Raw genomic sequence first — 17,385 nt, forward strand, 5'->3', positions numbered from 1 at the left:
TCTTAGCTGTCAGAACTCAAACTGGTCACTTCACCTTCATACTCTCAGTTTGCTTACGTACCAAAGAGGAATCATCACTCCTGCTTTATGACATTGTAAGCATTACATGGAATAGAGGTATTAAAATCATATACAGTTTTGTTCTCCCTTCTGAGAACGGAAGAAACACTGTAAGATTTTCATCGATTATGAAACATTATGAAATACTTTGACTCAAAGATCTAAGCCTGGAGTTTGGGAATAGTATAGAAACAGCCTTCTGCAGATTTATGCAAGAGTGTGAGAATGAATACGCCATTCACCCAGAGAACTGGAGAGAGGATTGTGTCTTGCCAACAACTCTCGTGTACACAGCTATATTTTACAGATAACAGGAGGAGAGGAAGACGTGTAATAACTCAAGTCATTTTTTAAAGCACCAAATTGTCTACAAAGTGAATTTCCAAGACATCAACCACCTCTCCTCGTGAACATTTCCTGTCACTTCCCTGGAGCTCGTAAACTGCCCATCACTGGGTGTAATCTGATTATCATTGAGGGCAAAGCATTTGCAAAGCTCTTCAAAATCTCACCCCAGCCTTATCTCTTGCCGCAGTTCCAGGTCAATCCCTACCCCTATCCCAAGTCCACCCCCTTGTCTGACACCCACACTGAATTACTCCCAGTTTCTAGAAAGCAGCATTGTCTTTCCTGCTGGTCCTAGATGTGCTTCTTCTATCATTTCTTCAATGAAGCTCTCCCAGGGCCCACAGGACTGGGGTCCAGGGGTCCGTATGGGTATAACTAGTTCATCTCGCACTTATCTTCAAGTGAACCTTTCTCTTAGCCTTTAAGGCACTTTATTACATGTGTCTAGTGAATTGCCCACCTCTTGTCCCAACTGTACAACTGTCCATTCCTTGAGGGCAGGGACTGACTCCCCTGGAGTCCCCAGCAGAATGTTTCATTACCCGTCCACTTGATTTTTACTGATCCTATTTCTCATTCCTTCATTTTAATGTTTAGCTCCAAAGTACGCATAAAAATAAACTACGTACAGTCAATTAGACAGAGCATAACTGATAGCAGCCCACCAATATTATATCATTTGTCATAAAGCAACACAGATTTTTAGGCTATTAGACTTGGAACAAATCCCAAATTCCAGTAGGTTCAGGCTCCTGGTTTTATGTCGACCTGAAAGAGGTGAATGGGTACTGACTTATCTATGATCACTCAACCTTCCTTACAAGGATAAGTGCTAGTTAATTGCAGAAAAGAGACTAAAACTCAAATTCCTGACAACCAGTCCAATGCTCTTTCAATGCACCTGTTAAAACTTACATACCAACATCTTTAATAAACACTGAGAGTACGGAGCGCTCTTCTATGTGCTCTACATCTATGAACCCCCATTTTGCAGATGAGAGAATTAAGACACAGAGAGAAGAGGTAACACACCCAGAATTATACAGCTTACAAGCACCAGAGCTAGGATTGAAACTCAGCCACTCTGGATCCAAGTCTCTCCTCTTAACTAGGATGCAATGTCGCCTGACTCTAATCTTCAAAAGAAATTAATTGAGTGTTGTTTAGAACAGAAATGAAAAATGAAATTCTTATCTCCTGAGAGGGTGCTTTGTGTAGCTGCCGTTGTTGCTACTGTTGCTGGTTGGAAAGGAAATTTTGATGCCTGGGAATGTGGTAGGATGGGGTGGATCTTGGCATTGTCATTTGCTGTTGTCAGACTTGTGGTGCAAGACCAGCTGTGGGAGAGGATAGGGTTGCTCTTGGAAAATGGAATTCCTCAACACCTCCAAAAGAAATCCCTCAACCTGTCTCTGTACCACTATAGTTTGTGACCGGTTTAAGTCCACAGAAACCAAACAAACCGTATCACCAAAGCAACAGGTGTCAGGTTGTACACATGCATTTTATAGATCCCCAAACAAAGCTATTGTTCATGATAGGAAAAAAACTCAGAATCCAGAATCGGCAGGGTGTGCTTTGAAATGCATTGAAAAGGGAATAACAGTATACAATCAAAAATACTTATTGATGAAAATGATGGAGAATACAAATCTCTCTCATCAAGGTATGCAGAAATTTAATGTTTTTAGCTTTGACAATGACATCTTCTTGGAAAGGGCTACTGCTCTTTTGCAGTGTAGAAAACTTCCCCTAGATGATGTGTGCAGCCACTCATCTTTGCCTTTAAGCTCCTATGGTATAGGGATCGTGTCACAGTCTTCATAAAAGAGCTCAAAAACGACCACGGCCACCTGAAAGGTGTTATATCTGAGCTAACCGTAACTCCCCAAATGCGCTGTGCTCAGTATCCAACTCCAATCCTTATGTGTTCTTTCTCTACTTAGAAATTTTAAACAGCCTTGATATGAGTCTGCCTGTGTCTCTTTAAACATACAATTAAAAAAAAAAAGAAGAAGCTCTGTTAACATAATACTCTTGGTGAAAGGAAGAAATGCTAATTAAGTCTAATGCATCCACTCCATTTGGATAGAAAGTTTCAATGTGTGCATTTTGCAGTGGCAATTACCAAATGGTACAGTAAGTCCATATGACAAGTGTGGAGGCATTAGGATCCTACCCTGTGTGACAAAAACAAATGACTCAAAGAGGAATTTGACTTCATGCCAATCTTGAGATTTTCCTTCTACCTTAAACAAGTCAAAACAAGCATACCCTTTCCTAATACTGCCCCTAAGTGCTTTGCTCTTGAATGCTACCAGTGTGCCCAGAACTCCTAAGAGACATTGGTATTAGATTCTTCCTTCCGGATCAAGTTCAGTATTCAGCAAGTATCTATCTATGTCCTCCAAAGCTCGTATGGATTTGGGGAAATCCTGCTTGACACAAGTGATGGTAATTGATCTATATTTAAACTGTAGAATGTGATATAACTGTGATTACAAGATGCTACAGTCAAATGGGTTCAAGTCCCAGTTCTATCATTTTCTGTCTGAGTTGGGGCAAACTGTTTTGTTTGTTTTTTGCGGTACACGGGCCTCTGACTGTTGTGGCCTCTCCCATTGTGGAGCACAGGCTACGGACGTGCAGGCTCAGTGGCCATGGCTCACGGGCCCAGCCACTCCGCGGCATGTGGGATCTTCCCGGACCGGGGCACGAACGCGCGTCCCCTGCATCGGCAGATGGACTCTCAACCACTGCGCCACCAGGGAAGCCCTGGGGCAAACTTTTAAACCTGGAGTTACTTTCTTTGTAAATGAAGTGGTCATGGGACCTAGCAATTGATACCTCATGGGGCTGCTATGAGAAGCAACTGAGATCGTGTATTGAAGGTACTGAGCAGAGTGCCTCATACAGAGTGAGCCTTGATTATTAACCATCATCACAACAGGGTAATGATGCTCAGGACAGGGACTGGGATGCAGAAGAGGAGCGAAGAGGGACTTGAGAAGGGCCCGGTGCTGGTCTTCAGCCCAGAAATGAGGAAATGCTGGGCAGAGAATTCCTCCTGGCCGGCACTAGGAAGCCAAAAGGCTAGGAGCGTAGTAGATCTGTTAAATCAATAGGCACATTAGGAGAAGCATAAGCCAACATTCAAAAAGGAGTAATGGGCTTTGGTTTACTGATCTTGGGTCTAAAACACGTGGACAAAAGGCTGCAATGATGAGAAATACTTGACAATCTCTTATCCATCATTTTCTCTCTTTTTTTTTTTTTCTCACAACCCTGTAAAGTAGCTTCTTCTAAGTTAGGTTCAGATATTAAAAAAGAAATCTCAGTAAACTGAGACGAACAGGGGACAGGATGAGTTGGAGGGCTTTTGCTTGAAATATTTGCAAAATTTGAAATTGTTATCCATGTAAAACATAATCTGAGGACTCTGGGGACAGCGAGGCTGTTCCAGAAGCAAGGAAGCAGTGCAGACACTTTGGAAGCGAGAGAGAAAAAATAAAGGCACAGTCAAGGACACAATCTTGGGTTAGATTCGTTCCTCTGAAGATTGTTGTAGTTGCCTCTGATCTTCCTCAAATGGAAACTATGTTAACAGTATGCGCTGAAAGAAAATGGGTATCAGAATGCAGATGTAGGGTATGCTTTCAGATTCACTCTAAAGCATTCAGATCTCAAGCTCTAAATTTTAAATTAAACCAGATTTTCTTGTACTAAATTCTCTTCTTTTCTTTCTAGGATGACTCAGTGATGCCCTTCTAAAAAAAAGCATGTAAAAATATGGCTGTTTCTTTCAACTTTTTCAAACCAAAATAAAACAAGAGTTAATTCCAAAGAATATAATTTTTTCCTATAAACATACAGATGCATTCATATAATGACTTAAAAGAAAAAAAAGCTCCTTCTGACTAGTATTCATCATAAGGAAAAAAAATTGATTCTGAGCTGCCTTCTGTTGTGGTCACAAAGTTTAGTAAGTGGACAGGAGAAGAAATAAGCCTCTTTCCTCCTGCAATCAAGAACAAAAGAGGGGCTTCCCTGGTGGGGCCATGGTTGGGAGTCCGCCTGCCGATTCAGGGGACACGGGTTCGTGCCCCGGTCCGGGAAGATCCCACATGCTGCGGAGCGGCTGGGCCCGTGAGCCATGGCAGCTGAGCCTGCACGTCCGGAGCCTGTGCTCCGCAACGGGAGAGGCCACAACAGTGAGAGGCCCGCATACTGGGTGGGGGGGAGAACAAAAGAGTCTGGGAAGTGTTATCAGTGGTGAGTGTACACATTTAGGAAAAATCTAAGACCAGCAACTAAAAATCTAGTGGCAAAATGAGTGTCAGCAGATAAAATCCAAGGGAACTGAGACAGAAGACTGATATGGTGGTACTGAAGGGCTGAACTCTCAAACTTCATATTTAGGGGATTTCAGAAAATGAATGATAAAAAAATTAGATATTTTTAAGACTTACTTATGCTGCCTCCTTTTTACGAAAACTTTAATATCATCTAATCATCACTGAAAATATTCTTAATTCCCTTTTTATTATATTTTAACAACTTAATGGAAAAATTTGCCCATGAACTAAAATCTCTTAAGAAAAATTCAGTCTAAAATTGTGCAATGCTTTAAAAGCTTTTAAAATATGCAAGGCAGGGTAATGAGGGGGTTAAGAGAAGAGGCTCTGGGTTCAGACTGACACCCAACTGTGTCTGGGCAATTTGTTCTCTGTGCCTCTCTGTGAACTTTATAGAAGTTCCACATCTATAAATAATATAGTAATATTAGAATGGTAGTATCTACTTTAATGGAATGATGAAAGAATTAAATAAGATAATTAATGTAAAGCACTTAGAATAATGTGTGGCACATTTTAAAAACAAATATATTCATTATGACAAATTAACAAATTCTTCATCTATTACTGATATAAAGACATTGTATTCAATTCTAGAGGATGAAACCAACTATTTACATTGTCCACATATGTAATTACTTATGGATAAGCATTGGCAGGTGAAAGATTAGAAGTTCAAATTTGAGAAGCATCCAAAACGCCTCAAAAATATTTAAATATTCACCTCATACTCATTATTAGAATGGCCATTATTTTTAAAAAAAGAAAAGAAAAGAAAAAAGAGAATAAGTGTTGGAGAGGATACAGAGAAATTAGAACCCTCATGCACTGTTGGTGGGCGTGCAAAATGGTGCAGCCTCTATAGAAAACAATATGGAAGGTCCTCAAAAAATTAAAAATAGAACTGCCATATGATCCAGTAATCCCTCCTCTGGGTATTTTATCCAAAAAATTGAAAGCAGGACCTCAAAGAGATATTTGTACACCCATGCTTATTGCAGCATTAGTCACAATAACCAAGAGGCAGAAACAACCTAATGTCCATTGATGAATGAATGGAAAAAGGAAATGTGATGTATACATCTATACATATAATGGAATATTATTCAGCTGTGAAAAAAAGGAAATCCTGACATATACTACAACATAGATGAACTGAGGACAGTATGCTAAGTGAAACAGGCCAGTCACAAAAACACAAATACTACATGATTCTGCTTATAGGGGGTACTAAAGTAGGTAAACTCATAGAAACAGAAAGGAGAATGGTGATTACCAGGGGTTGGGGGAAGTGGACGATGGGGAGTTGTTATTTAATTGGTATAGAGTTTCATTTCTTCAAGATGAGATAATGTTGAAGATCTGTTGTACAATAATATGCATATAGTTAGCACTAAGGCATTGTACCCTTAAAAATGGTTACAATGGAAAATTTTAACTTATATGTTATGTGCATTTTATGTTATGCTTTTTACCACAATAAAAAATAAAATGAATTGGACTTCCCTGGTAGTCCAGTGGTTAAGACTCCACGCTTCCAATGCTGGGGGCGCGGAGGTTCGATCCCTGGTCGGGGAACTAAGATCCCACGTGCCACATGGTGCGGCCAAAATAAAAAAAGTAAAAGATATGAAAAAATAAAATAAATAAAAAATATGTTGGAACATCATTTCTTTTACATATAACTTATACTTACTTTTCATATAAACCAGAATACTTTACCAGCATCCATTACCTAATTTTGCTTTCAGGTAAAACTTCTGAAATGGTGTAATAAGAGAACTCCAATGACCAGGCCTGTTGAATCCCAACAACTTAAAGCAACTTCAAAAGAAACTTAATTAATGCCCTGTGTATACTTTATCACTTCTATGATGTTATCTAAATTTATCAAGTAATATATCAGAAAAAATGAATCACTGCCTTGGGCTTTACCAGTAAAGAAAAAAAATTCTGACTCATGCCACTGAACGCCACCCTGCCATTCTTCACAACCTGTTTCACAGCTTCCAAAACCTGAATTCTAACAAGTAACAAATCCTCAGGACTCAAATCATATTGAGACATATACTCCTGCAACTGATTACCCAAAAAAGTGACCCACATTCGCATCAATAGGAACTTCAGACAGCAGAACCCTCATCACTCATTTTTTTTGTTTTCTTTCCTACCTTTAGGGTGAACATTTTAGTGTATCCTAACTGGATTCAGCCAGAACCAATTCTGAATTTTGGGGAAGAAGGATCTGATCATGTAATCACTTTAACATATATTAAAGCATGCACTTTGAAAAATATGAAGTACAACGTATCTTTCCTACTATTTGTGCTCAAGCATTTAATATGATGCTGTGTAGACGGAGGCCATTCTAACAATGTAATTTATTGGTTATTCTCTGAACGAAACAGCATTATTTGTCAGGGCTTGGTTCTGAGTGAGGGAGAACCAAGAGGAAAGAATGGAAGCTATTAGAATGTTAAGAGAGGTACTGATACCTTTTCTTGGGAGTTCATCTTGTCATCAAAGAACAGCCTCCAGCCTCTTCATCAAAACAGTCATCAGATAATACTAGGGTGACCTGGGTGCAAGTCCAGTTGTCTGTAGGCAAAGTATCAGCCACACCCTACTACCTAAGAAGTCCCATCACAGATGCAAAAATCCACCTAGCTAACAGATAAGAAAGTAAATGGGGTTTTTAAAGAATTGGAACTGATCCATGAAGTCCTTCTGACCTGAGCATGTAAATAACACAAACTTCCTTCTCACCAGTGACTTGCTGGAAGAACTGGTGTGGAGTGCTGGGAGAGGTTGTGGATTGGACCAGTGGTAGGCTGGGGCAGACTAGGAAAAGGGAATTACTCGCCAACAAATTCCCTGGAGGAAATGGCAATGCACGTGCTTCCTTTCCTGTAAGAAAGTGACTTTATCAGAAACAGGTAAGTATGGACGGCACAGGTGGATCAGGACACTGGAACCACAGAGGGCACCAGTTCTCACGCCAGCTCCACCTACAATCAGCACCTGGGAGCCCCTTTCCTTCCTGGCTGCTACTTCTGAGGACACTGGCTCAGGTGAACCATGGGAAATGGATTTTATTTTCTGAGTACAGAGGGGTTTTTTTAAGAAAAAAAAGTTTACAAAAAGAGAGTATAGCCTCTTAAGTATGCATATGTAAAGATAATCCAGAATAGCATTCTTATTTTTTTTGATTCTATAACGTAGGCCGTATCAGAGTAGAGTCAATGGAGAATATACTAATATTACAGATATATTAGAAATTTAGTTAAAGTGTGAAAATAGAACTAAGTTTAAAAAAATTACTCACAAACTTGTTCTCTTATTAATTGTAACTATTGCACTTTTAAGAAGTAGTGATATCACTACTACATCTTTTTTTTATTAATAAGTTATTTTTTATTTTTTATTTTTTGCGGTACGCGGGCCTCTCACTGTTGCGGCCTCTCCCGTTGCGGAGCACAGGCTCCGGACGCGCAGGGTCAGCGGCCACGGCTCACGGGCCCAGCCGCCCTGCGGCACGTGGGATCCTCCCGGACCGGGGCACGAACCCGCGTCCCCTGCATCGGCAGGCGGACTCTCAACCACTGCACCACCAGGGAAGCCCTACTACATCTTTTTTTTAATCAATAAAAATAAATGCGATATCGTTTACCATAGGATCATAAACTGCATATACTATAATTTCTTCCCAACCACTGTGACATGACAGTAGAAGAGAGGGTCACTCGTTTTGCAAATATATTGCTTAGGAAAGTGAATTGTGTCTCCTTAACTCGACTAATTATCCAATCTCACTAATTTGACAGTGAACTACAGTTGGACTTTTTACCATGGCGTAACAAAGTTTCATTGCAAATTCTTTTCCTCCTTGAATGCCATTGGCATATACCCCTTACATGGGACAGGTTCCTATCTACTGTCACCCAACTGGACACTATGCCCTCTCAGGAAGTTAAAATATGTTGATTTTTAAATGACTTTCAAAATACAGTAACATAATGCAATGTGTTTAACAAACATGTAAATGATACAAGAGACGCCGGTGTTGCCAATGTGAGTTCCTAACATCTGAAGGACAAAAAAAAAAAATAGTGGGAGTCATTAAATTTCCTTCTCTTTTCTTTTCCCTGATCAAAGACCAACCATGCAATTTAATCTCTGAAAATTAATCACTCTTATTTTATACAACCAAGATCCAAAATTTTGTCAGTGACTCTAAATGTTACTTTATTTTCATTTACATTGATTCTGTTTTCTGATTAGCTGGCTGATACACACATGTGTATGCCATAGTGAACAGTGAAAAGAGGCTAGAAAATTCTAATTCCTGGAAAAAAAGTATTCTGAAAACTGAGATAATAGGCTAAAAAAAATCATCACGATAGAGACCTTGCTTTCAATTTAAATAAATGATATGCATGCAAAGCTGTCCAGAAAGTCCTCTGATATGAAAATCCTGGCAGTCATTGTTGCCTACAAGGAAGATGAAGTGAGGGTGTTTTAGTCTAGCAGCTACCCAAACTAGGGCCAGCCTTCAAATCTAGCCCTGGGTTTGTTTTGGTATGACCTCAAGCTCAGAGTGGTTTTTATATTCTTAAACAGCTTAAAAAATAAAACAAAGCAAAATTGAGTACATGACAGAGAAGGCATGTGACCTACAGATCCTAAGATATTTACTATTACTCTCTGGTCCTTTATAGAAGAATTTTGTTACCATTAGCTCTTCAACAACCTGAGAAGTGATGACAAGTTAGGCCAATTCCTAAAAGTCAGAACAAACCATGAAAAGGCAATCACTACTCACTTATCCTGAGAAGTGGGTCCACTAAGTCAAAACGCAGAGAGATCAAACTGTAAACTGTACTATTTCCTAAAATATCAATTCGCATAATACATATTCTTTACCCACAAAGAAAGTCTGCAATACTAAATTTTACTATTAAAATAAACACTGAAGCTAACAATTAAAATAGCAGGAGAATAATATTTCTCATTGATAACTTGGCAACATTCATGCATTTCAAAAACTCAGACAAAATTGGCATCATATGCAAGGAAAAGTGGAAAAGTCAATTAAACATAACAAAAGCAAGCTCAGAGTTAAAGCAAATGAGGTTTAGACAATATTTCTTTTGAAAATATCACCTCAATATTTAATTTAATACTGCATCCAAACTGATAATCACTGAGATTCGTTAAGTCAATTTAGACAATTCCATATTATTTTGGATTTTAATTTTAGAACTTAATCGTTTTAAAGATGCTACGTACAAACCGGGAGAGTTATTTTCTCTAAATACTATTTAAGTTAAACAGATAATACCTTATTATTTTCCTTGCTAAGGTTCATATGATGTAAAGACACTCAATTTGTAAGTTATTTCCGCCAGTGCTGCAAATATTCTATTCTGAGACTAAAATAGCACTCATGACGGCAAAGAAAATGCTACATCCAGGAAAGGTCCTCTAGGACTAAGCTGTCTACTTCAGGAAGGAGTCAACAATTCAGGGTGGAAAACAGGAGACCCACAGACTGTGCCCATTCACCTTTAGCATATCCCTTCCTCCTCTTAATGCCCTAGGTTTATGGTGAGATTTAGGCTCTTATCAGTGTCACCTTTAGACTCAGACTAGGAGGGCCCCCCACCTGAAAGCCCTGGGCTTTAGAAAGTGTCATGGTGCAAGCCCTTCCACAGGCTAAGGAGACAAGCCCCCCTTGTACCGCATGATCCCCAGTACCCGGGACTCCCGAATTCCCAGGATAAACCCCTACAAACTCCGTTCCGGGACCTACGTGGCCCTCTCCCCTGGGTCTCTCCTCTGGAAGATGGCCCGGGCTGGACCGCAGTGCCGGAGTGCACATTACGAGGCCTGTGCGTGGTCAAGGTGCAGCTGTTAGGAAGGAGTGGATGGGTCTTGGACATGGGGGCAGGGGAGTCCACACTATGTACCAGACATGATGGAAGGCAGAGGGGAAGGAAGAGAAGTGGGCTGGGCTGCAAGCTAAAAGCTGGCTCTCTTTCTACTGCCTCTTTCTGACACAAAACTCCTAGGAGTCTAAGAATTAAAAATGCCAAGCTAGCCTCCCAGGCCGTTGTGAAGGCACATTTGTCAAATAAGAGAACAGAACATATTTGACTTAGCAGTTTGTTATCTTAATTTACGAACGCTTACATATTTACATACACAATATGTGGCTGTACACTGTGTCAGGTCCCACGAACACCGGCAGTGGACTTGGTTCTCATGATGGTCACTCCTAGATTTCATGCTGCAAAGACATTCTGCTTTTTTTATTTCCTGAATCCCACATTCAAAGCTTAATTAGGATATTTTACTCAAGTGATAAGATTCAGGTTCCCTTTCTAATTTACCTAATTTCTCATCCACAGTCACAGAAAAAAAAAATTAATTGATCACCATAAAACTACATAAAACCAGGAGAATTCCCTGGTGGGCCAGTGGTTAGGACTTGGTGCTTTCACTGCTGAGGGCCTGGGTTCAATCCCTGGCCAGGGAATTAAGATCCCACCAGCCGAGCAGCACAGTCAAAAAACAAAACAAAACAAACTATATAAAACCAATCAAATTTCCAATCGGCCCACCTAAATGCCTTCTAATATAAAAGGGCACTGTTGTGAAAAATGGCTACAGGGAGAGAAAGTTTATTATCAGAGCAAAAGCGGGGTAGCTGTGAGCTGAGAAGCTCACAGGTCCTTCTACTTTAGCATCAAAGACATCTATTTGTCCTAGAGTATTTGAACCACCCAATGCTTGAATAGCCCAGTCATACTGCCAATATCAACCAGAGTCAATCAATTATTGAGCCCTTACTATGGGCCAGATGCTTTGATAGTCTCTTCATTTAATCCTTACCACCTGGGGAAGGGAGGCACAGAGAAGTTATGGCCTCTCAGCAGGTAAGTGGCTAAGACTTGGACCTGGTTTTATATGAATCCAAAACCCATGCTAGAATGAATATCTTAAAAAAAATAATCCCCTATTTTAAAAATATATAATATCCTCTTTTTAAAAGAGGGGGGGAATGCCATATTTCTAGCACAAGAATGAATGGTTGAAATGATTATATTAATAAATATATACAGTTTATTTTCCATATTCTTATATAGACATAAAAACTTCAGGGGGTTAGTGTTTTGTGAATTAAATAATGAAACATATATTGACTTTGGGGGGATATAAAGATATTTTCCTTCTCTTACCTCCTTAACAAGAATCCAGGGAAAACTCTTAATGAGAAGGTACCAAAAAAAAAACCCCCACAGAAGTTCCCACTCATTTATGAATTAAGGCCAAACTAGAATTAGAAAAAAAAAATCAGAATAACGATATCACACACAAAAATTAATAAGCCTAGAAAACAACAATGAAATCATTGCTGCCATTGTAACCCTGTGGGATGATAGAACAGTCAAAATCCTCTAAGAAGTTTTTGGTCAGAAACAAAAAGAAAAGAAAGAAAAAAGCAAACTAAAACCTTCCAAAATTTTGCCTATTACCTAAGTGTTGACCTAATTCAATAGTTTTCCAATGACAACTTAGAAACAGTCAATAAATAAAATATGCCTTTCTGGTTGACTTTCACTGAAATTTATGATTAATTGCCTTTCGCAACTGGAATATCACATTCAGCTTTGAAAAGAACAATTCTCATTACTTTTCTCAAGAGGTGCTCTGGATATATGTTCTTTTGGCTCTAAATTTAAGAAGTATTTTGTCCAACTATTAAAATGTATTACATATTGGATAACCAATCTTAAATTATTATAACAAGAAATAAAAATTCTAAAGAGGAAATATTCCCATGACTATGGCTTTGAATATATATGTCCCTTAGCCAAGTCAATGAGAGCAGAACCAGGAAGCCACACTTACCCTCTTGGCCATAGGGGCCATGAGATGGTGGAAAGACTTGTTCTTAAGGGCAGTTGCATAATCCTTTCTCATTCTGCGAGACAGCTTTAAGGGAGGGAAGGGAAGGACTATCATAGGTCAAGGAGAGTTTGGCTGCAATGCTGCCTCAAGGCATGAGAATGGATTCTATGGTCCCTTCCACATCAGACTAAGCATCTGTGATGATGCAACAGATTCAGCCACTTTCAACATCTTCCGAGTTGAATCGCCATCACTAGTTGGCCAGAGGAAGGAGGGGCTGTTCCAATCTCCCTTACAATTACCACCCTAATTATTACATTACACTTTCACAATTTAATCCCTTTATTTGCCTCACTGCCTTTTTGGGGCTAAGTGAGCACCACGGCGCAATGCCCGCTGATGTAGCTAGCAGGGTAGCAGGGCAGCAGGAGTACCACCCAGCTGCCAGCTACAAGCACAGCCAGGTGGGCAAGCCCAGAGTGCTACTCTGGACAGTGACATGTCTGTCTGCTGCTCAAAACCCTTGAAAGTTGCTGTCTCCAATATGGAGTAGAACTGAGCACTATACATCAATGCCAAGAATCACCCTGTGGTTCACCCTGTGAAGCTTTTGGTAGCATTTCAGCATCCTAAGGAAGAATCAGCAATAGAAGCCCAATTGTTCTATTCCAGGGTTCGCTCGGTAAGTAACTATTGCACGGCTATTAATAGCTAAGCGATAGGATTTCTTTCTTTTTTTTTTTTTTAACAACTGTCAGGAAATGTTTTCACATAGTTGTCCTATCTTTGGAAAACATACTGAGGACCACGTTGCTTCAATCTCCACCTCCCAAAACAAAAAACTTTGGTATTCCCTCAGAGCAGGAGACATTTATAGGAGGAATTCACTGCAATCCACAAACCTTTGGGAACCAAGCTTTCGTAAAGTGTTGCTAAGCTGAAACTCAGGCCAGCACAGTGCCAGGCCCACAGTAGGTTTTTAGTCAATATTTGTTGAGTAAATGGGAGTGATTTTCATATTGAGACCATTTTGCTTATACCAGTGTACACAGTATTTGTTAATTTATCCCCAAACACTCCCTTATCTTTGTGTAGTTAGACCCCGAGCTGTGTAAACTGAGTTAACAAAATCAAATTACTAACAGTTTAAGTTTGAGATGCTCTGTAGCATCCATATTCTAGTACTGTTGGACAATGGCTGGTAAGAACCCAAAGATTTGAAGTGTGTTTTCATTCTCAAGTTTTGCAATCTAGTAAGTAGGCTGAAGAGATACTTTCAAATGCCCCGAAGTGATAGGAAGCTTCCCATACAGATCATCATTGTTTTTATTTACTCACTTTACATGTGATTTTGTATTTCACTTTATCCAGAAGCATTCCTTGAGGGAGGTATTAACGCCTTCAGTTTATAAATGAGAAGAAAGAAAATAAAGATCCAGTGGATGAAGGATTTTTGTAAGAAAATGCTAATAAAATATGGCTATTATGATCCATTAAATATGAAGATGCAGCTATTAAAATTTTAGGTAATTCATACATACTCCACACTAACTTGGCTTGTGTTCTTCTGTTAAAACTATGAAAGGCCGTGAAAAGATTAGGCTGATAGATCCACTCTATTATGTAAAAGTTATGATATCTTGAACAACTGTGCACTTTAACTCTTTAACTGTGTATTCATCAGCCATACATCAAGGAAGTGATTATGTAATAGATAGCACAAAAGCAATGGGAGATGGTACCACCTGTTCCACTAAGGACAATCACTATGATCTTCAGTGCTACTGGGTGAAAAGACTTGCCCGCCCACATGCTCTTAAAAGGAATGGGTAGAAGATTATTCCCTGTGCTCATAAAGGGGTTCAGAATCACCTTTTGTTAAGACATTTAGAAGGATTAAAGTTTAACAAACATCATCTCCTTTGCACTTTAAAAACAAGTAAGCATGTCACCCAATTATTAAACTGATTTCAGTTATGTCCAACAAGGGACCAGTAGATGACAAAGAAGAGTTGTCAGCGGTAAATCAGCAGCAACACGGTAATAGAGCTGTGGTTCTCAAACTCGGGTGAGCATCAGAGTCACCCGGAGGGCTTCGCAAAGCACAAATTGCTGGGCCCTCCCCCAGGGATTCTGACGGAGGTAATCTGGGATGAAGGATGGGAATCTGCATTTCTAACAAATTCCCTGGTGATGCTGATAGCTGCCACAGTTTCAGAAGCACTGTCACAGAACACAGCACAGTAGAGTGCAGTGGTTCTTAACCTCGGCTTTAGATGAAGCATTAACTAGGAAGCTTTCATAAATCCCCGCTTGCCCTGGCTGCACCCAAGGCCAATTAATTCTGAATTTGGGGGTATGAGCCTAGGCATCAGTAATTTTTTTATGTCTCCAGGTGACTCCAGTGAGCCTGCAAGGTTGAGAACCACTGACATGAGGGAAAACGCACTTGTATCTATAACTGGTTAAGAAGATACATTTTGGGTCTTTTTGTTTTGGCCATGCTACGTGGTTTGTGGAATCTCAGTTCCCCAACTAGAGAGTGAACCTGGTCCCTCAGCATTGAAAGCGTGGAGTCCTAACCACTGGACCGCCAGGACATTCCCAGAAGATACACTTTGTAAACCACGGAGCAGACCAGAATAGAATCACGGGTGTGCTGGGGATCCTCAATAAACAATGATCCTTTCCTTCCTCTATTTTCTTCAAAAGTGTGTCACAAAGGATCTAAACAAGTGAAAAATAATTTTCGGGAAGATATAGATCTATAGCTTTGAAAAGGAGCTGAGTTTTGTGTTTGTGGATTCCTAGTTTAAAGGGTCACATACAAATTTTAGTCATGTTTTCCTACATTTTTCGGTGGGAAATAATATTGTTATTTATAAATCCGGAGATCTGTAAAGGTTTGGGTATGTCTTACATAACGTTGGAGGCATATTTTATATTTTGGTACAGTTTGGAAGCTTTTTCATACAAATTTATCAAAAAGGTGGGGAAAGTACATCCAACCACAGGAAAAGAAGGAAGAGCGTAGAAAATTAAATTTGTTTAGAGAAGTGATTCTCAAAAGTGTAGTTCCTGAACCAGCAACATCAGCATCATCTGAAAATTTGTTAGGAATATAAATTTTCAGACCCCCTACCCGAGACAGATGTAATGAATCAGAAGCCCTGGGAGTGGGTGATCTGCATTTTCACCAGCTCTCCAGGCGAGTTTGATGCACACTCTCGTTTGAAAACCACCGGTCTAAAACATTTATCATTTTAGCTATACAAAGAACAGAAGAGGTAAAAAAGCACTATTTATCCAGTGCACATCGGTTCAGTTGCTATCCAGACCCCCACTACTCTAATCACAGCTGTGCTCTTTTAAACTCCACCCATAGCTTATTATCATTCCATCTTTAGAGCTTGATAGTAAATGTGGAATTGATAGGGAGCATACGGGGGTGGGGGGTGGAGTCTATTCTACAAATCCTCCACTCTCAATTTTAACCTATTTCTAGTTTGTACTCAAGATAGAATGAAGAATGTACAACTTGGGCTTCCCTGGTGGCGCAGTGGTTGAGAGTCCGCCTGCTGATGCAGGGGACACGAGTTCGTGTCCTGGTCCGGGAAGATCCCACATGCCGCGGAGCAGCTGGGCCCGTGAGCCATGGCTGCTGGGCCTGCACGTCCGGAGCCTGTGCTCCGCAACGGGAGAGGCCACAACAGTGAGAGGCCCACGTCCAGCAAAAAAAAAAAAAAAAAGAATGTACAACTTGACTCACAAGGACCAGAACCATGAAAACCAACCAACCAACCATCACATGAGGCTGGAGGAGGGTGGGTAACACCAGGTGCAACCCCCACTCACCTTGAATCGTCCTCTTGAAGAATGCCTTGCAGGCTTCACAGGATGCTACCCCATAGTGGTACCCAGACGCGATGTCACCGCACACTAAACACAGTCTCTTGGGCATCGAGTTGAGCATGTATTCACACTTGGTCTGGGGATCTTCAACAATGGTGCTGGAGCAGTCATCGTACAGTTTCCGGACAGGCCCACTACCTCCTAGGATAGGAGCAGAAGGGTAGAGAGGTGGCGAGTCAAGTCCGTTCTGATGGCCATTCATGGTTGAACTGTAGCTCCCGCTGGCGTCTGAAGAGCCACCTGGGCTGTGGTGGTTGACGCTGTCCGTCAGGGAGGCTGGGCTGGAGGGTTCCGTCTTGATGAAGGACGAACAGCTGGAATCAATGTGTCGATCTTTGTTTGACATTCTGCAGAGAAGCCTGAGGTTTAGGGAGGTGCAAACAGAGAGAGAAACAGGAGAGAGTGTCAAACACAGATACCAAAAGAGGTAGAAACAAAGAGAAGGTGAAAAAATAAAGTGCAAAAAAAGATCGAGAGGAGAAAAAAAAAGAGAAGAATTCATACGTTAAAGACACCGCTCTTTGAAAGTGCTGTCTAAGAACTAGAGACTACACATCATTCTCTAGTCAATATCTCTTGTTCTACAACAAGGTAATCAGCATAAGGGCGTGACAGGGTTACATCAAAGTGCCCAGACAGGCCATAAACAAAGGCTCTAACTGATCCAGTTCCTTTCATTTTACCTTTCTCTTGGAGACCCACTGTCAATATCTAAATCAACTCTCTAGATTCTAAATTTATCCACGGAAGAGGAGTAATTTGCAAAGTCCGTATCACTTCTAAAATTACCCGTATC

The 17,385-nt window shown here is 40.4% G+C and overlaps 1 protein-coding gene across 3 annotated transcripts in view; it reads right to left on the reverse strand.

The window, feature by feature from the left end:
* The window catches only part of ESRRG (estrogen related receptor gamma), a gene marked incomplete at both ends in the record, with an annotated part of 217,045 nt that overhangs the window by 157,163 nt on the left and 42,497 nt on the right, over nucleotides 1-17,385 (reverse strand). For 2 of the 3 annotated variants that reach the window (XM_081225320.1, XM_081225319.1), the window contains one exon: nucleotides 16,533-16,948. In XM_081225320.1, the coding sequence (XP_081081446.1) occupies nucleotides 16,533-16,948 (416 nt within the window). Of the gene's footprint in view, nucleotides 1-16,532; nucleotides 16,949-17,385 lie in introns of those variants that run through there. The other variant, XM_081225321.1, reaches the window with a different exon arrangement.

The sequence above is a fragment of the Mesoplodon bidens genome, assembly GCF_964165515.1.
Source record: "Mesoplodon bidens genome assembly, chromosome: 2".
Classification (NCBI taxonomy): Eukaryota; Metazoa; Chordata; class Mammalia; order Artiodactyla; family Ziphiidae; genus Mesoplodon; species Mesoplodon bidens.